This window comes from Heliangelus exortis, chromosome 29, assembly GCF_036169615.1.
Source record: "Heliangelus exortis chromosome 29, bHelExo1.hap1, whole genome shotgun sequence".
NCBI lineage: Eukaryota > Metazoa > Chordata > Aves > Apodiformes > Trochilidae > Heliangelus > Heliangelus exortis.
The window spans coordinates 3254380-3274717 of record NC_092450.1 but is presented as its reverse complement, the minus strand read 5'-3'; the positions used below and the strand labels follow the sequence as shown (position 1 = coordinate 3274717).

The 20338-nt window shown below is 39.4% G+C and overlaps 1 protein-coding gene and 1 long non-coding RNA gene across 2 annotated transcripts; one reads left to right on the top strand and one right to left on the bottom strand.

Moving 5' to 3' along the window:
- Positions 1 to 14143: 14143 nt before the first annotated feature.
- On the bottom strand, positions 14144 to 18285 carry SOST (sclerostin). The gene is made up of 2 exons (XM_071728514.1): positions 17621 to 18285; positions 14144 to 16071 (listed from the first exon to the last, which is right to left on the bottom strand). The coding sequence occupies exons 1-2, from the start codon at positions 17835 to 17837 to the stop codon at positions 15650 to 15652; spliced, it is 639 nt and encodes a 212-aa protein (XP_071584615.1). The 5' UTR covers positions 17838 to 18285; the 3' UTR covers positions 14144 to 15649.
- Positions 18286 to 19202: 917 nt separating this feature from the next.
- Positions 19203 to 20278, top strand: LOC139788509 (uncharacterized). Its single transcript, XR_011722868.1, has 2 exons — positions 19203 to 19337; positions 19807 to 20278. It is a non-coding gene; the product is annotated as an uncharacterized lncRNA (long non-coding RNA).
- The last annotated feature ends 60 nt before the right edge of the window (positions 20279 to 20338 follow it).

Below are 20338 nucleotides of genomic sequence, written 5' to 3'. Positions count from 1 at the left end.
TGCACTTCAAAAAACCACACTGAACTGTAGCCTCTGTCTACTGCTGGGTGGATGTGAACACTTCTGTGTTCCACAGACCTATTTGCAGGATTTCTTTGCACAACCTCCAAGCTGCAGTTGAGAGCTGAGAAGGATTCTTTCAAGCTGCATGGCAAGGAAAGCTGCCAGGAGATCCTTTGCATGACAGGAATTCACACCACAGCATGAGAAGTGGTTGATAAATTCCCAGCTGGACCAATTCTTGTAGGAAAGGGCAATGCTTTAGAGTTGGTGCAAAAGCAAACATGTTCAGACACCAAATAGTACACCTAGGGGCAAAGGGTGAGGGAAATGCAGGTAGGACAAGGGAAAAGCCTTAAGAGAAAATGTGAAGACCTTTTTGTTGTTTTTTTTTTTCTTTTTTTGCTACATGAGAGAACAAGGGCAAGCTGAGGAGCTGGTCCACACCCAGGCTCCCTGAGTCCTGTGTGGCCAGTGGATCCCTATCTAAAGACTCTTCACAATTAACTGAAATAATTCTCCTCTCTCTCTCTGATGGTTTAAAAATTGAAGATGGTAGATTTAGGTCAGACATTAGGAAAAAATGATTTCTTGTGAGGGTGGTGAGACACTGGAATGTGCTGCCCAGGGAATTGTGGCTGCTCCCTCCCTGGAATTGTTCAAGGCCAGGTTGGATGGGGCCTCCAGCAACCTGGTCTGCTGGGAGGTGTCCCTGCCCCTCCAGGGGGGGTGGAATTAGGTAATTTTTAAGGTCCCTTCCAACCATTCTGTGATTCTCTCCTCAGCTACAGCCTTTGCCTTGGAGGCTGCATCTTCATTTGGTTTTATTTTATGTTTATAACTTGAGCACTCCAGGTCCCTTGAGCAAATTATAAGTGTGTTTGCCAGGTTGTTGTCTAGAAGCAAGGGAAGAAGCTATTTTTTTCTTTCATTGGACTGTTACTATTGTGGGAGAAATGTGTCTGAGGAACAAAATCCTTTGCTAGGTGACCACGACAGTCCCTCCTGTGGTTCATTGCTCAAAGACAGTGAGGCACCATGGTTCCTGCTCTGACTCAGGATGTAACAGTTATGGTTTATGGAGAAAAAAAATTGATTTTCACATTTTCTTGGGTACTACATGTCTTGCTCTTTTTAGTTCCATGTATCAAAAAAAAAAAAAAAAAAAAAAAAGTGAAATGTTTCTAGTGGATGGCTTGTTTTTAAAAGTGTCAAGCCTCTGGCTTCCCCTAAGAAAGTATAAATTTTAAGAAATTTGTTAACACACACACTACTCACTCACATGCAGAGCCTGAAGAAACAGAAGTGCATGGGCTGAGGATGCTGCAACACAGTTTAAAATAAAGAATCTGCATTACACTGAAGTAGGGCTACTAAGCAATGGGAGGAGATGGGCCAGAGCAAGGAATGCCCAAGTGATGCTGTGTTGCAATCAGCCACTAAGGGCATGAATCAATATTGGATTTGTAAGAGAGAGGAATAACCCCACCTCAGGCTGAATAAACACTTAGTTCATTATAACTATATATAATATACATAATATATATAATTTTCCAGAAGGGTAAACTTAATCTTTCATCTGGGAAGATTAAACAACCCACACTGGGGTTTGAAGTGTTACCTCTGCCTTTGGCTACTGCTTCAAATACTCCTTCCTTAAGCAAGGCAGGTGTCAGTCCACGTGTGGAACTGTGACCAACAACCAACCCCTTTTGAACAGGTCACTCAACAGCCATTGCACAGTGTCAACCACTGCCAGCTCAGGCTGGTGTCAACCACACCAGCTCAGAGTCCCATCAGTTCATGGCAAAAAAATGGCTTTTGGCACGTGTGGCACATCCTGTGTTTTTTTCCCAGCACTGTTATCTACCTCTGTAGGCAGTTAGAAGGATGTCATGGAGTGCACAGGTGTCTTGGAGGATTCTCCAAAGTTTATGTGGGAAGCAGCAGCAGCAGCAGGTGCTAAGGGGAGGTGTGTTTAATAGGGAAGTTGGCATTTCTGGAAGCACAGGGGCTGGATCTTTGTGAAGTCTCTGCCATTAGCTGCAGACAGAAGGGCTTTCTGCACCCAATTTTATCTTTGTCCTTTTTAGCTTGTGATTGTGTTGTTTTATACTTATAGAAAATGTAGTGGCAGTTGTCATGCAAAGTGTCCATGGTACTGACTCCTTCCTCCCCCTTGCCCTGCGATCCCCTCCACGGGATGGGAACTCTGGAGCTGGGATTCCCAGTCCACAGGCTCCCTCCTCATTGCCAAGGCAGTTTTCTGTGTTGGAATGGCCTCTGTGGTTGCCATGACAGTGACTTGCAGGATCATAATACAAAGGTGAGGAGCCTGTAAGTTGAAGGAGACCTCATGTAGGGTTTGATTGATAGAAAAAGTGATTTTTAACTTGGTAAGAAAGAGTGTGAGCAGCTCTTCCACTTGCCCCTCGCTGGGTTCCCAGGGCCCTAAGCCCTTTTGCAAATAAGGAGGTATTTGCCCAGAAGTTATGAGAACAGAAGCTTGTCTAAAAAGATGAAAAAAAATCCAAGGAGTTCTTCCATTTCTCTCTGAAGGATTCCAATTTGAAAAAAAAAAAAAAAAAAAAAAAAAAAAAAAAAAAAAAAAAGAAAAGAGCTAAAAATAGGGCAAGGAGCAGCTATTGATCCCCAAAGTATCTGTTGTATTGTGCTTAGCTGCAGCTGGGAGTCTGTACTGCTACTGACATGGTTAAATACCTCAGTATTTGGTTTTTTCCTGGATCTACCATATGTTTAGGTAACATTAGAACACAAGAGAACTCCATTGTTTTGAAAAGAGTACCACCACATTGTTATATTAATGATTTTAGAATATACTAAGGACAAACTTTTTGGGTAGGGTTTGGAGTGGGTATTTATCTTTTGGATAGTCAGTCCTGCAGTTAACATTACTTGTACTCATTAAATAGAGCAGCAAGACTTTAGACTGATGCCACAAATTGCTGTTTGTTCCAATTCCACAGCTGATTTTTTACCCATATGTTTTTTTCTGCAGATAATAAGATGTAAAGCTACAGCTACTACGTGTGCTGTAATTAACAAACCTTCTGCTCCCTCTTGGTAGCCAATAGACAACAGTAGAATGGTGAGGCTCATTAGGAATGAAAAATCTTTAACTGAATTTTTATTACTACAGTGGTCTAATTCTCAAGTCAGCTGAACACAGGTATTAATCTGTAGTCAGAATGTGTTCAGAGGTCTGACATAATATTCTCATTACCACCTAGAGAAGGGAAGATGTAGAAGAAAGACTTTTACAGTACTTTCTTTATGCTTGGTAGTGTTGTTTCAGGCCTTCAAGAATCTCTTGGGTATTTAGGTCAGGAAAATGTGGGGAAGATGTGTGGAGAATATGCTTACATTCTGCCTGTGACTTAAATATGTTGTGGATATACAGCTGGCATCAACTTATCAAAGTATTGTAATGTCAGTTCCTCTTTTTACTTGGCATAAATCAAAAATCATTTTTTCTAGCCATGAACGACCTCAATGATGAAATGCAAAATTTTTAACTTGGGAAGGAGTATTTTTTCATTAGAAAAGGTGAGAACCTGGGACCTGAAAGTCAAAAGTGTGTTTCTGTGTGGTGACTAAATGAACATACACCTGTAGGCATTTCATTTAGGACCAACTTTTCTATGCAGTGGGAATAGATTTTCAAAAGAGCTCAGCACTCCTCATACTGCTACAGGTTGCTGCTTTATCAAGGCCTCAGCTTTGTCAGGAGTCTGTGCTACCAGAAGCTGAAAGTAATGGAAGACTCAGTTCTCTGCTCTGCTCAGTTCTGTGCTGGAGTGTGAGGCAAAGTGGAAATGCCCCAAATTAAAATCTGACAATAAATTCAAACTTTCAAATGGCTCCCATTTGAAAACAATGTAGGCTAGAGCCAATTAGCAAGTGCCACTTATTTATTATGAACAAGCAGAAGTCTAATTAGGCTGATTTGAGCCTCAGCTACCCTCTCAGATTAGATTGGCAATTAAGGTATTACTTGTACTAGTAATTATGGTTCACCATGAAATTACCCTCCCTTTTCCCCTCTCCTTCCAAAAAAACATGAAATTATCCATGAGTGGAAATATATTTATCACAGGACCCTGTGCAGACTTTGCAGATAAATACAAACAATTAGAAAACCACTCAGAGTGCTGTGCCAGCACAGTAATTAGGGTTTGAACACAGGAATTTTTGCTGAAGCCAAATTGGCTGGGTTGGCATCCAAGAGGAGCTGCAAATGTCTTCAAGCATCCCTGGGGGTAGAGGTCCAGTCACTGCTACTTCTGGTTCCCTCTCAAGCATATCCTGCAGAAGCAATAATGCAGGAAATAAATATAATTTGTATTTATATACAAATTATATAAATATAATTGGGTAATCTAGAACAAAATACAATAGACAGAAGACATTTTAAAAATAGTCTTACAAAAGAAATACTCACATATTCTTACCTGTATCCACTGCTGGTACTCCTATATTGTCATCTCTTTGATTTCATCCAAAGGGTGTAATTTCCCTTTTGTAGAGATGAAAAACTGAAAAATAAATGTTGGTACATCTGTAATGTGTAACCCCTGTTACAGGATGAGTTGGTCAGTATGGTATTAGCTACTGTTTGCAGAGCAAAGAAATGGAGCTGGCAAAATGAATGATATTACAGCTGTTCTTCTCTGGGTACTGGCAGGCTTTTTATCATGTGTCAAAAATTAGGAATTAATCAGAAAAGACTCTGATACTACAGTAAAAATTTATTTATTTATTTTTCCCTCACAGTAATCTGTGGTCTTTTCATGTCTTGAGCATATATTCATAAATTTATCTGAAGAGTCTTAAGACTGCAGACACACGGTGTTTATGTTCCTAAAAATGGTTACTTTTGAGAACAAATAGCTTGGAAATGAAACAAAATCTTATCTTTTCTGACTTTAAAATGAACATCAGAGAGATAGAAGGCAGGTGTCTGCCTTCCTAATGTCTGCAATAGAATCAGGGAAAAAAGGGAGAATGTTGTGAAGATTTTGTTCCTTCTGCTGCCAAAATTTATGGACATATTTTAGAAAAAGGAAAGTGCTTCTTTACAGTGGAAGGCTGGGGTTGTTCTCTAGAAATTAATGTTGCTTTGTTTGTTTATTTTTAAATAGCATAGCATCTCCTCAGTTTCAGTCCTGATCCTGAGGCAACTCTTCCTTTCCATTTCACTTCTGTAATTTTTGATCTCACAAGGACTGAGAAATGGAGTGAGGAATGCAGTTAAAATGTGGACTGTAGAACCTAGTGTGTAAAAAACAATTGCATGATAGTGCATAATAAACAATAGCATGATAAACAATTAAATTACAGTTTAATTGTAATTAAAGTTAAAAAAATTATTAATAAAGATGTTTGCTAATAAAGAGGAAAAGGCTCAGGAAAACAATAAATCCCTTTAGCTTTACAGAACGGGCCATTCAAAATAAATTGACAGAAGCAATCTGTCAGCATAATATTTTGTCTTCCTGTCTGTAAATTATTCTGTGATACTTCCCATTTCAGGCAGAACAATCTAGGATGCAGACAGCACAGAATAGAACGTTTGTATCATAGTAATTCAAGCTACCTGTTTAAGTTAGACAAATGAAAAAAATAGCCTCCAGCCCACACGTTGTGGCCTGGCACAGAGCAGCATCCAAAGATGAATGCAGCTGATGAGATTAATTTGTTGGGCCCTTACTTATCACCTACAGACTGAGGTTCCTTATATTATGAGCTCATTTCCTGGTGCATGCACAACGTGCTATTTCAGCTTCCCTTCATCCAAACAGGGCAATTTGCTGTGGCCAGAAGGGGCCAGAGTTACCACCAGATCCCATTAAAATGCTCTCAGAGTTATTTCAGCCATTTGACTCCTGAGTATTAGGTCTACCATGGTCTTCTGCTCAGGGTGCCATGTGAAAGGGCTCTTTCTTTTTGCTCTCTCCTCTGCCTGGAGCTTTTTCCACCCTTTGGCATTTTCAGTGTGTGAAATTCACAAGCTTTGGTGCAGAAGTTTCTTGTTTGCATTTCCCTATGTGTTGGGGTCTGTTTGGGCCTGTTCTTCTCTTCATGAAATTATAGTGTCATGATTCATTTATAATATAAACACACATTATGCAGTGCTACACAAACTCCTGCATGTAGGGTCACCCCTCACATGGAACAGGGACACTCAGAATGGTCAAACTGCCTCATCCCAAAATTTGCTTCACTATTTTCCTCATCAAAGTGAAAGTGTGACCTGAATCATCCTGGTGGCCTTAATGAGTACTTCAGTGAGTCACAACTTGTTATGATTCTTTACAGGTAGCCAGCCCCCTCCTTCTAGAAGGAAGGTTCTGGCAATCCTTGTGGGAATCCAGGGCTTTATCCTGGCCTTCAGGAGCCAAGAATGCTGCAGCAAACCAGATGGTGTTTGGAAGAGTGTTACTTGCACTATTCCTCTGTCTCTGTTCACCTTTTCATTTCTGTTTCAACTGATCTTTCTTGTAAAATGCTACCAAAAATCAAAAGCATTCACAGAGAGGAAGTTTTTCTTCTTGATGGGTAGAAACAAAATCTCTCTCATCTCCAGAGTAATTTTGAATATTCTTAAGACACGTGCAGCCCTGCAATCTGATTTCAAAGACACTTGAAGAATTTACATATACCAAACATCTGAATATTTAGCTATGTGATGTGAAGTGAGTTAAAAAGTCTGAAGTCAGTTAGAAAGCTCATACTGATGTCCTTACCTGCCTGCAGCATTTTCCTACAACCTCAAGACCCCACTTTGCATGCATGCCATTTCTCCCAAAGCATTCTGTCTTTTCAAGAGTGAATGTTTTACCTTACTCATTGAGCTGCCTGCACAACATTTACTGATGATGATGATGATGATGATGATGATGATGATGATGATGATGATGATGATGATGATGATGATGATGATTCTCCAGGCTTGCCTGTGCTTTTGTTTTATGTTATAAAAATAGGTGCCCTGAGAGCAAGAGAAGATGGAAGTCTCTGAGCTGCCCTGCAAGTGACTGACAGCAGCAAACCCGTGAGACTGCTTGAGACAACTTTAATTTATTTGTACAGCATGCACATGGCAGGGTCCTCACCTCCCATTTGGGGAATGATAAATGACAAGATGTCGACAGTTATTAATTAAACTGCCTGGCATAGCAATGTACACAATGATAAGACCTAAGGAATTGTATAGCATTCCTTCTATCCCATCATGAGAATGAGGCCCCTCTACTGTTCTCTGGTAAAGCAGAGATTAGACTCAAGCATCAATATTCCAGCACAGGCTGGCTACCTAGTAACTGCCTGAACACAGGGCCCTAAAAATTGAAATCCTCTCTCATGTGAGGTGTAGTAATTAAACTTCAGCATTCTTACTGCAGGAAATGTTGCTTCTGTGTTGTTCCCACAGATTGTGCTACAACAACAATTTTAGCCCCGTGAGCTATTAACCAATTATAAAGGGATTTTCTCAGTCTGCTCTAACTGAAGATAAAAGTAAAAAATGTTTTGATTTTCTTGCCAGATATTGTAATTTAGGAAACAAAACACCAAGTGCTTTGGTCAAACAGAATGGATTTAAGCAGGGGAGCAACTTGCACCCAATTTCTGCTTTTCTGATACAACTTGTCAAGATTTTAGCAGCTGTTCTTTCTTAAAAAAAAATCCATTGCCCCACAATTCAACCAATGAAGTTTCTGTTTGAGCATTTTCAAAAAGCTGTAAGGAGATAGCACCTCAAGACTTGCATTTCCAATAGAGAAAATGTAATGGCTGACTAAGGAGCCTTGGAACCAGTCCCTGCATGAAATGTAAAATGGGATCTACAGACAATGCTAAAAACCAGCATTGTGATATAAGGAAAAGATTACAAATAAAATGTCAGCTAAAGAATTACTTCCCCTGGAGCAGCAGAGTTGCCAAAGGTATCATGGCACTTACACACAGGGTTTTTTGCAAATATGTACACACTTGAATAATTTCCACAGTTCTTAAAGGCACTTTCCAGTGTTCTTTAATCAAAGAAAAAAGGCACTATAAATAAAGCAAACCCTCTCCCATGTAATTAAATAGCAAGCAAAAATTTTTATGTTCTCTGCTCTCTTTCCAGCAGTCTTCTGATTTAACTCACTCTGCAATTAAATCCTGTAAAGCCCTCTGCAAGGGCAATAAGTGCCTTTCACAATGTGAGGCTTTGTTTTTTCTTGGAAGTGCTAAAATGATTAACCTGTTTTTCTTTTGCTATTTTATTTTATATTTATAGTGTACAACCCTAACTGCCTTCACTGGACTGGGACTTTTTAGTCCCATACAGTAAGAGCTTGAAGCCTCTAAGTTTTTACAATACAGCTTCTCTAACTGTGCTTCTTTTTGCTGATCACTGTGGCTTTTTTGGCCTTTCATAGGAGAAAGGTGTTGGTTTTTTTAAACTGCATAAATGTAATCTGTGTGACTGTCCTTTAAATATTGTTTTAGGATCCTGATGTCAAAAATCAGTACAGCTGCTCTGAAACCAATATTCTTTGCAGTTTTCTCTTGGACAAGATTTTCTTAGTTATGTTTTGTTTAAAAAAAAAAAAAAGTTTCCTAGACAAGCTTTTCAACAGACTTGTGTGTGAGGTCTCACTGAACACTCACTTCCAAATATGTTTTTTAGTTTTTACCTGCCATTGCCCCAAAGACCACCCATAAACTTTCTATAATAAGTTAGGGATGTTTACAAGAATACCCTCAGGCATGAGTTATTTCCACTCCTCTTGAGCCTTCTATTTGCTTTCTAAATAGCAGACTAATCTACATACATTAAAAGTTACATTGCCACTGTTTGCAGAGAAAGTAAATTCAAAGTCATTGAGTGTAATGTCTATATGTAACATGTACTTCAGAATAATAGTGGTGTATTTCAGTAAATATAGGATGATGGTGCTGCTGACCAAGACAGAATTATATATTTGAGAGCTGTGTAACTTAAAAGTAAGTTTGTTGCTCATATACAGACTGTACACTCTATGCTACACATCTGATGGCCACTTTGAGGTTCCAAAGCTAACTGAGATCCTGGAATTCTAGACAGACATTATTTCTCACTGCAAGAAAGGCACATGTTGAGGATACAATGCTTAATTCTGAAATTATACCAGTTTTCCCAGTAGTGAGATCCTATTTCCTGTCACTGAACGTGTGCATTTATTAACACATTTAACACCACAAAATAGTCTTGCTCTGTTCTTGTTGCAAGTGCAAGTCCAAGGAATAATCCTTACTACTGCTTGTTGGCTCTTGCTGCCATACTAGAGATGTTAATGACAACACTAAATCTCAATTTGGAGTTTATTTATTCAGAGTTCATATTAATTGATAAGCAGGCTGGAATGTCCCATGCATTTTTCCAAGTAATTGGAAGTCTATGCAACTCTCTGTCCTCTCTCTCCCCTCAGTAATGATTTCCTGATAGTGCTACTTTTGTTTCTAGAATGCAAAAATTCATCATGAGTGAAAAGTTTCTGGTTCTGAATACCACCCTTAATCTGAAGAACAATTTTAGAAGAAAACTATCACTTTTAAAATTAACTTCTCCTGCTAATTTGACAAGAAAAAATAAGCCTCTGCAAATAGCAAACCCCTCCAAATGGAAGAGTAATTACCTTAAATTAAGCCTTATTTCTGGTTTAAAAAAACAAAACTAAACACTCAAAAACAAAACAAAACAAACCCAAAAAAGTCCAAAATCCCCCCCCCCAAACAACCAATACAAAACTATCAACCACCCAATTCTAAAAGCATGGACTGGAAGGGAAGGAAGGGAGAAGGGAGGAAGAGAAAGGAGAAGGAGAAGAGAAGGGAAGAGAAGGAAGAGAAGAGAAGAGAAGAAGAGAAGGAAAGGAAGAGAAAGGAAAGGAAAGGAAAGGAAAGGAAAGAGAAAGGAAAGGAAAGGAAAGGAAAGGAAATGAAAGAAAGGAAAGGAAGGAAAGGAAAGGAAAGGAAAGGAAAGGAAAGGAAAGGAAAGGAAAGGAAAGGAAAGGAAAGGAAAGGAAAGGAAAGGAAAGGAAAGGAAAGGAAGGAAAGAAGGAAAGGAAAGGAAAGGAAGGAAAGGAAAGAAGGAAGGAAGGAAGGAAGGAAGGAAGGAAGGAAGGAAGGAAGGAAGGAAGGAAGGAAGGAAGGAAGGAAGGAAGGAAGGAAGGAAGGAAGGAAGGAAGGAAGGAAGGAAGGAAGGAAGGAAGGAAGGAAGGAAGGAAGGAAGGAAGGAAGGAAGGAAGGAAGGAAGGAAGGAAGAAGGAAAAAAGAAAAAAAGAAAAAAAAAAAAAAAGAAAAAAAAAGAAGGAAGAGATTAGAGAATCTGACAGATGTAAATAGTCTGAGAGGAGCCACTCTGTCCCAAGGCTTCTCTTAAGGGCAGTTTTTACACAAAGAATCTGGTAGCCTCAGTGAAGAATGACATCACTTATTTATTGAGCCAGAGCTGAGCTGTTTATTCAGACATTGAAATAACCTCATGCCACAATCATTACATTGTTGGCAAGTGGTAAAGATGTCCACTTAATTTAGGGGCTTGATAACCATGAAATAAGTAAATTTTACTCCTTAGTTTGAGAGTAAATATAAATTGCCTGAAGAGCCATGAATAAAAAGCTTGAGTCTGAAGGTTCATGCTTCCAAACATCCTGATGTGGGAGTCTTCAGCAGGGAGATCCATGACTTTTGACTTTTAACTTAGTCAAGGACTTGGGGCTGTGACCCTTGCAGGTTAAATGATGTTTTTACCCTATGGACACATGTTTTTTAACATGTTTTTTAACATTTTTAACAGACAAATGTTTCCACATCCTGGGTGCTGTGCAGATACATAAGAAAGGGATAATTTCAATCTAAAGTGCTAATTAGTGCTGAAATCGTGTGGCAACCCCACTGAGAGCAATTAGAAATCTGAGTAGCCCATGTGTGACAAAAAAAAGGGATTCACATCCCACTGCCTCACCTGGAAGAGCTACAATGGATGCTCATGCCACCAAGATGACAGTGACAGCCCCTAGGAGCTCCAGGGAGAAGCAGGGTGATGAAAATGACACCCAGCTGAGTCGTGTGGTTGGTACTCTAGAAGCAAGGGATGCCAGCCAGAGGGATCCTGGCAAGCTAGAGGGGAAAGTTTCATGAGGTTTAACAAGGCCACGCTGCAAAATCCTGCATCTGAGGCTGTTGGGGTTGTGAGCAGCCCTGCAGAGAAGGACTTGAGGATATTAATGGGTGAAAACTTAATATGAGTGGGCAATGTGCACCTGCAGCCCAAAAGGTCAACCATACCCTAGGGTCCATCCAAAGAGGCATGGCCAGAAGGTCATGGGAGGTTTTCCCCCCCTTCTACTCTGTTCTTATGGACTGCATCCAGCTCTGGGGGCCCCAGCATAAGATGGACGTGGAGCTCCTCTTGCAGGTCCAGAGCAGGGCCACAAATATGGTCAGGGGACTGCAGCACCTCTGCTGCTGAGAGAGTTGGGGTTGTTCAGCCTAGAGAAGAGAAGGCTCTGGGGGAGACTTTATAGCCTCCTTCCAGCCCAACACTTCAGGTTGTTGCAGCTCTACAACATTCAGTGCAAAAGCTGTTCCATAATTCTAGGTACAGAAATGTCCCTCCCTTTGTATGTAATTGGAAAAAACTCTGTAGAATTGTCCTATGTTGACTCTAAGAGTGAAAGGGGAGCAGATGCACTGTTTCCTATAACTAAATAACTTCAGCTGGGTTTGAAGGTTCTGCAGCCCATAGTGGCTTTTTTTATAACTGTGAATTACTTGGTGGACTACTTGCCTAATAAGGGGAGTTTCAGTTTATTAAACTTTCAGGTTACAGCTGCACAGTATGTTCAATCCAAACCCAAGCTACATACAAATATGTTCTATGTTAATTTAGGATTTTTGAGACTGTTTACTATAGAAAAATTGTTCTGTGCTGCACTAATTTGAGTGAAACAAGCTAATTATAAGTTGATGTCATATGGCTAAAAAAATACATGTTTATTCTTTCAGTATTTCATGATGCTGACTCTCTCAGCTGCATTTGCAGAACACACACATGATGTGTTTTCTGGGCCTAGGGCTTCACTGGATGAAGTTAGATTTTTATTGTTCAATTTGTAATTAAAAAAAATTCTTTATTTTTCAATCTGTAATTAAAAAGTTGAACCTCATGCAAAATCTGTGGGACTTCGTGGTTATCAGTGGGCTGTTTGTGCTGTTTTAAAGTTTATCTTTCATTGTATAATGGCAGGATTGTATTTTTACCAGGAACAGAAATAAAGTAGGCACACTGACTGTTGTCAGTGAGTGGACTGAGCCAGTGTGTACACAAGTTGGAAAAAAACCCAGGAAATAAATGCTCAAAGCTGCTTGGGAGGAATCATGAATATGGACTCTGCAGTAAGAAAGCTCTTCAGCTGCTGGCAGGCAGCTGTCTCCAGCCAAGTGAAGGTAAATTCAGTGACCTGTTACTACCTCTAGTTTAGTACCACTTAAAAAAAAAGAAAAAAGGGAGTAAATAATAAGTAAATAAATGTATAAACCCAAATGCTCAGTTTGGTAAGAACCCACACGAGGGGGTAGGGATGTTAATGTAGCAGTCTATGGCTGTGGAACAAGCCACATCCCACATTTTGATTTTTCCAGCTCTTTGGAGAACATTAATGTTTCCTGTGCCTCTCCTGAAAACATAAATTGCAAAAGAGGGGATTGGAGGAGTGTGTTTTAGGAATAAGATTACAGAAGACCAAACATATCTGCAGAATACTCATCTAATCCACTTTTGCCCTGTGGTAAGAAACCAGTGAGAAGCAACTTGTAAACAGGATGGGCGTTGAGTGGAAATACAGCAGTGTGAGTGCCTCAGGACTCCCTGGCCCTTGGTATTCTAGTAAAAGCCTTTTTGACATGCAAAGAACCAATCATTACATTGTAAGTCAGAAAACTGCAGGATTCTGAATGGCAGCTTAACAGCAGGAAATTTTTGTGCTTTTTGTAGAAGAGAACTGTGTGGGAGGACTTGGGCTTTTTTTGGAAGAGGACATCTTTAAGGTGAAACATTTGGGAGAAAGGTATTAGTGGTTCATTTGCAGCAGGCTCTGTACTTCTGAACTGCCTGGAATCCAGCATGAAGTCTCAGATTGAGCATAGGAAGTCCTCCAGTTTATCACAGTCAACATTTAAAAACAATATTCCAGTAACTTTAGATGCCAGTGACACTGGGAGATCTTTAGAGGGGAACTTGAGAACCTACTTAAGAACCTCTTGTAGTTGTTCATGGCAGTGTCTGAAAATTAAGCCTCAAATGCCAAATTCATAAAGTCAAAGATAAGCCTGAGAAATGTCACAGGTATGACAACTGCTTATATTGGGGTTTTATATGAAGGATCAAATAATAGTAGGGAAAGAACATCTTAGTTCTGGCTGTCGTGAAAAAGTTTTTCATCCTTACAGCTGTATTTAAAGATCTGCATGCTATGTGCAGTCCAAGCTCAGATTTTCCCTAACTTTGCTGGAAAATGCCTTTATTTCTTAAAGAGCAAGGTTTGAAAAATGAGAATGGGCATAGTTCCACATTATCAAACTGTCAAAAAGTTTTAACTGTTTCTTGGCCTCACTTGCAAGGGGATTTCACACTTCTTTTTTGGTTTAGTCAGAGAAATCTGAAGCAATCAGATTTCAGTCAAGAAATCTTGGTGTTTCATAGACTTCTTGTTTTCTTTGGTGGCTTTATCAGGTTGTAAGGTATGACTGAACATCTGAAATGTCACTGGGAGTAGGAGGGAAACTGAAATCAAGTGAGCTTTTTCCCTGGGGGAAGCAGAAATGAGAATATTGAAGTAGTTCTGAGCTCCACATCTTCCCAGAAAGACTTTTTCAAAGAGAATCATAGTGCATTGGAGCAAGAAGTCCCAGAATGGAATTTCTTTGGAGCTGTTACTGGTTGAGTAATCAGTGGGTTACTGGTTGAGTGTTAAGGGCCTTAATATACTCTTTATCACAGAAATTGGAGTCAACATGCTGACTGTTCTGTAATCCCCTGGTTTTGTAGCAAATCAGCTTTATACTGTAACTGAAAATCAGTGAGTCTTCCTAGAATTAGTCATTTTTTCTACTTTATTAACAGTGTATTTAAAATTTAAAATAACAGACCAATATTATTAAAGCACTATTACTTCTCATTCCATACAAGGGAAAACATTGCATAAATAATTTCTGAGAAAAAAATAAATAGGTAATTCACTCTGCAACACATCATCTTTTCTCTAGAAGTTCTGGTCCCACAGAAAATAATTGTAAAATCTATTAAAATCACAAATGTTTATGGTTATATGATTTCAGCAGAAATTCTACATAGGAGAAAAAAAACCAGTGAGGAACTCTCTTCATTCCAAACTGCATTATCTGATCCTAGGCTTAGCACTTCTATAGGATATATACAGCAGGTAATGATTCACTTGCTAATAATATTGTTTAATGTAAAAACACAAACATTACTGTGATTGTTGAGAAGCTAAGTAAAGGAAAGTTGCTGTCAAACTAAGACTTACCAAAGTTTCACATACCAAGTACTTTTTGAGAGGAATTCATGACTTTTTTAAAATTAGCAGAGGCTCACTTTTAATGCAGAATCAGCACCTTACTCTCCCAACCTGGTTTGCACAGTCTTAGTGCTACAAAGTGTGTGTATTATTCAGACTCTGCAGACTAGAAAATGTAAATTGAGATCTATAAGCTGATAGTAGGCATTTGTGTTCTAGGAAATAAGGAATAATAATTAGATTTTATGTCAAGTTATGCACATTGTTAGCTGTTTACAGAACAAACATCAGTGAGGTTGTTTGGTTTGAGAGGAGCATCCATTTCTTAAATCTGCTCCACTTTGTACAGTTTGTTTAATTGTTCCTAAAACTAATTGTCCCTAAAACAAATTTGGTTTTAGTTGTCAAATCTCAGTTTTTAATCTGTTGAACCTCCAGTCTGTTAAATGAGAGTGTGAAATGGATTTGTCACACCATTGTTTGGAGAACACCAGTGCCATGTTTTGATACTTGTGTTTTAGAGGAAACAACTGGGGCATGAGAACATCTGCAGGATATTAATTTCCCAACAAATTTTACTGAAGTCACCAAAAATGGATAAAATCCCTATCACTAACTTTGTAGAACTCAGTCAGAGAGTTGTAACTCTCCTTGTGCTTCCCTAATGGCATGCTTGTCCTGCACTTAAAAATATGGGCAAGGGATCTCAGTGTTCTTTTCACATAAAGTAAGTAGAATGTTTTCTAACAAAGTGTGATTGTCACCACAACAGCTTCACTTTCCTCTGCCACGCTGCTTCTACAAGCCACATGATTCCTGTGGATCTCCAAGGTGTACCTCTCCTCTTAGACAGAATTAAGGTTTTGCTACCTCCAGCTTGGTTTTACCTCTGTCTCTTATCAGACCATCACTGCTATAATCTGATAGATTTTGGACTATGTGAGCCTTTGTCCCAGCTTAGCAGAAGGACTCGGAACCTACTGCAGTCAGCACACGATGCTGTGGCCTCTTTAGTGCCACTTGGTAAAACCTCCAGCGCCGCACTCAAGAGCCACCTCCTAATAAGCATTTTCTAACTCGTGCTGATTAGATTTGCTGCTCCTGGCTCTGGACAGACGAGGTTTCTTGGTTTTCTGAGGCCTGACAGCTTCCTTCCCAAAGTCCTTCAGCTCAGACTGGTTGTGGTACCGGGTGTAGCGTTTGCATTTGCAGGATGTGACAGCTCGGAATTTGTAAGTCCGAGTCTCTTCTCCAGGACAGGACATCTGGATCCGCTGCGTGCGGCTGTGAGCAGGGATGCAGCGATAATCCAGGGAATTCTGACGCCACCACTTCCCTCTACCAATAGAATTGGGAAGGAGGTGTGAGGGGAGGCACTGCCCCGAGCAGAGCAGCTCCTTGACGGGTTTGATGCTGCGGCAAAGCCCCTCGGTGAGGTAACGCGTGGTTCGCAGTTCCCTGCAGCTGAAGTCGGAGGCATCTGCAAACAAGAAACCCATTTAATTCCTCACCACTTGCCCTGAGTAAGCACTTTTCCATTCCTCTGCACGTTTATCTAGCTCTGAGCTAGATACAAGCTGGGCAGGAATGGCAGATTTACCTCCTGAAAATGAATATTTGACTGCTCTAGCAAATGTACAAATGTACGTTGTACAAATACATTGTACATTATACAAATACAGATTTGTACAGTGTACAAATTGGTGAATAAAATCCTTCTCTTGCCACTAGGGAAATTCCACACCAGGGCTATGGAGGTTTGCAGTGGAGTGTCAGAAGTGTAACCCCAGCAACAGGGGTTTCATGGGAAATTCTGATAGGGTTTTCCTGTTTGTATTTACCTGTCCCTGTTGCTCTAGTTTAACTTGTCTCTAGACTTAAATTCCTTTGCAACAAAAAAAGTGTTTCTGAAGTGATTTGTAACAGGTTAGGGGAATGAGCAGATTACAACAGTGGTAAGGAATTCCTACTTTTCAGGCATTAGGTTCTCTAAGTTTACTGCTGTCCAAAATAATCCCACATCTCACATAAATTCCTTCATATGGCTTGAAGCATCTTCTGCATGATTAGGAACCTTGCAGTGTTTTGGGTTTTTTTCCTCCCTTTTTCTCAATGGATAGCTACAGGCAAATGAAACATTAGGAAATACAAGATTTTTTAGCATTAAAGATTTATAAAAACTTTCTAATTGTAGTAACACTTTTTTTGAAGGTGTCACTTTTGCCAAGTGACAGGCTTGGCTAATTGACTCGTTTCAAAGACACACAGTTTGTTTTTTCAAATAACTTTATCTAAAAGGTTAGTTTTAACTCAGAAAAGCTATTTGCACTGGAAGTCCTCACAGGGCAGTTTACAAATAGCAGGCTATGTCTTTTAGGCCCATTCTTATTTCTGAGCACAAGGTGGTTCCTTTTTAGTTCAACAGAAGAATTCTGGCCCTCAGTCATTAGTGATGGTTTTATACTTCTGTTGCAGGAGGTGCAGCAGGAAAACACAATTCCCTGCCAGTTATCCCCAGAAAAAGAAGCCTGGATCTGCAGTCCTCAACAGTGAAAAATATAAGTTTGACCTCTGTGCATTTGGTAGCCAACTATGTCAGTCTGGAGAACAAATATGTCAGAACAAATATATCTGTTTGCCAGCAGAACAGTTCCTTAAAACCCACCTTTCTCTGGTCCTAACTCCCTATCTTCCATCTCTTCTCACAAAGCTTGTGTTTGGCATTGCTGCTAAAAATGAACATTTGACCAAATGCAGGGAAATATGGGAATGCTCTCTTATGGATTGGAGTTGTGTCTGCAGAACAGGAATAAATATTGTAATACCTAAGGGCTGTTCAGCAGTAGATAGACCAGATTTCTTATCACTAAACTCTGGTATATCCCTTCTGATGTTTACATTGATACTTCTTCAGCAGTAAATGTCATTTCCTGTCACTTACAGCATGAGGTCCATACCTAGAGGTTTTCCTAAATAAAGATCCCAACCTGTTAGGATTCAAATAGTAACAAGGATGTTATTTTTCTTACCGTTCGGGTCTGGAGCTTGTTGTATGTGTCTTCCTCCATGCTTTGCTTGGTTCATGGTGTTGTTGCTGAAAATTGGCTCCATTGGTGTTTCTGTGTTCTCAGTGATCTCAGGAATTATTTCTGTAGCATCATTTTTAAATATTTGCCACCCTTCCACAGATCGAAATGCAAGTTGTATCAAGACACAGACAGAGCACACAGCCCAAGAGATCTGCATGGTGGCAGCTCACAGATCAGCTTCCCAGTAGCCTGACAGGTCTCAAATCCCAGCCAAAGGCACATTATTCCCCCTTTTTAAAATCCTTTTTAGATCCAAGCCAGCCAATGACTATACAAAGTGGGAAGGGCCAGACAACAACTCATTCATCTCAGCTTTTGTCTGTGTGACATAAAACGGGTGTGTGGGGGTGGGTGAGTGACAATGTTCTACAATTTCTACCTAGAAACTTCTCATATGCATTTAATTTTTGAGCCTGGCAAGAATGGTGATTGACAAGACTGGGATGAATTACAACCTGCCAAGTCTTTAATAATATCTTTTCTAACAGTTCTGTAACTTAAATCTGCTTCTACTTCCATATCTGAATCTTGACAATTGTCTTTCCAGAAGGTTTTTAATACTTTTAATTTTTAACTGTTCTTCCTCTCCTCCCTCCCCTCTGCACCCAGTTTAAAATAAGCAGATCTAGAAACTGTAGCTCAGGAGTTACACTTCTAAGTCTCTGCAGGCAAATGACTTGCAGGGGGAGTAATGTTCTTTTTTCCTTTACAAAACAAGGAGCTCTACATTTTGTTTCACAAAGGTATTGGAAGAAACAGGAAAGAACTTCTTTTCAAAATGAGCAGCTTTGTTTAGTTTTTCTTAAGAAATAGGCCATTTAGGAATAAGTTAGGGTCAACAGGCAGGATCATAATAGAATGGAAATGGTTGGAAGGATGCATCATGCTTTTTGATATGTTCTTTCTCACATTTTTAGCACTTAAAGCCCAAACATTTGTACATGCTTTAAATTAATTGCATGTTACTATTTCTGCTGCCATTCTGCACAAGTGTTGAATATAGGACGTGTGCTTACTTTAAACACAAGAATATGACCAGACTAATTCCCATTCACTATGAAACCACTAAAGAAGAATTTAAGACCTTATGTCTAGGGCACCTATGTCCATTCATGTGCCACGTTTTAAAATATTACCCACAGTGGCATTCTTCCTTGTAAAAATAAGATGGTAATGGTAATGCTTGCATAACTTTTTTTGTCTCAAGACCACATACACTTTGATATTATTTGCAAATGATGTCAGGCTAAACACATTAATGAGGAAGCATCTCAGCTTTATGTAAGGTTAACTAAAGAAGTAAAATGTTTGCTTAAAGCAGTAGAGTGATGTACTACTGCAATACTTTCCACATACATCTCCTGAAAATATTTCTTGTAGAAGACATTCAAAAGTGATTCACTCTCTCATTTCCCCTACTCCTATAAAACTCATAACCAAAGGCTTGCATTGCATTCTGACAGTTTCACTGACCTGGCATGAAAAGCAGCTGTCTCCAAATGTAAAATGGAGATGTATTCTTGATGAGGCACTGATCAATCAGACTGCTGGCTGCCTCCTTCAGTGGGAAGACAGGAATACATGAAATGTGCACAACAGAATTGTTCAGGGAATGATGACTGTCTGGTGAAGAATAACAAGCCTACAGCTCCATCTGGTGAGTCAGCTAGCCAGTGACCTGGGCATACTGGAATTAAAAAAAAACCAAACAACCCAACAAACAACAGCCCAATACGTGCTTTATTTCCAGTATTTATTTGCAGAATAGTAGATACTAATTAAACACTAATTCTCATGAACAAATCCTTAAGGATACCTCTGAGATGTTTTCTTTTTTTTCAGTTTTACTCATTGGTGAAGCCCAGAAAGTAATTTTAGAAGAAACCTCTGTGCTCTGTACTGAGATTCCATTAGATAGTCCCTCTGTGCTAAAAGCATTACAGTAAACTCACAGAACTAATTTACAAAAAAGGGAGGGAAAAAATCCTGCTTCTAGTTCTAGCATCATCTATTTAACAAGTTCTGGACAGCAGAAGAAATCTCAATGAGAATATTTAAATATTTTCAGGAGTGACTTAATGCAGCATTCACTTACATAATATTTCTTGGGTTTACCTTTGTTCCAGAGAAGCATGGATACAAGACCTGTGGAGACTGTAGTCTCTGCTGCAGGACCAGAGGATGAAAAAAGCACTCAGAAAATGGTATTTTTGCTTTCAATCTTAATTTTTATTTACAAACTTCCTTCCTGTGTTAATGCAATGGCTGAGAAAGATTTAGTTCAGCATGAGCAGAAGGTCAGTTTAGTTTTACATGTATCATAATTTTATCTATCTGGACTTCCTTCATTGTGCCTTGCTATAAAATGCTAGTAGCTTCTTGCCTCCACTCTTCTTCCCTCTCCAACTTCAATAGTTCTCTAGGACAAAAAATCCAAGCTATTCCTTTTTCTTTTATTTTGCTGGATTTGACATGGTAAGAGACCACTGTTCTATGATAGATGCATATTTTAGAGAGACCCCCATCCCTTCTTCAGAGTGCTATCTACACAAAAAGTACCACACTGCTATTCAGGGCAGTTTTAAAAAAAAAATAGTTTTAAAAAATGCCATTGCAATTCACATGGTTGTAAGGAACATCTCACAGTAAAGGGTACCT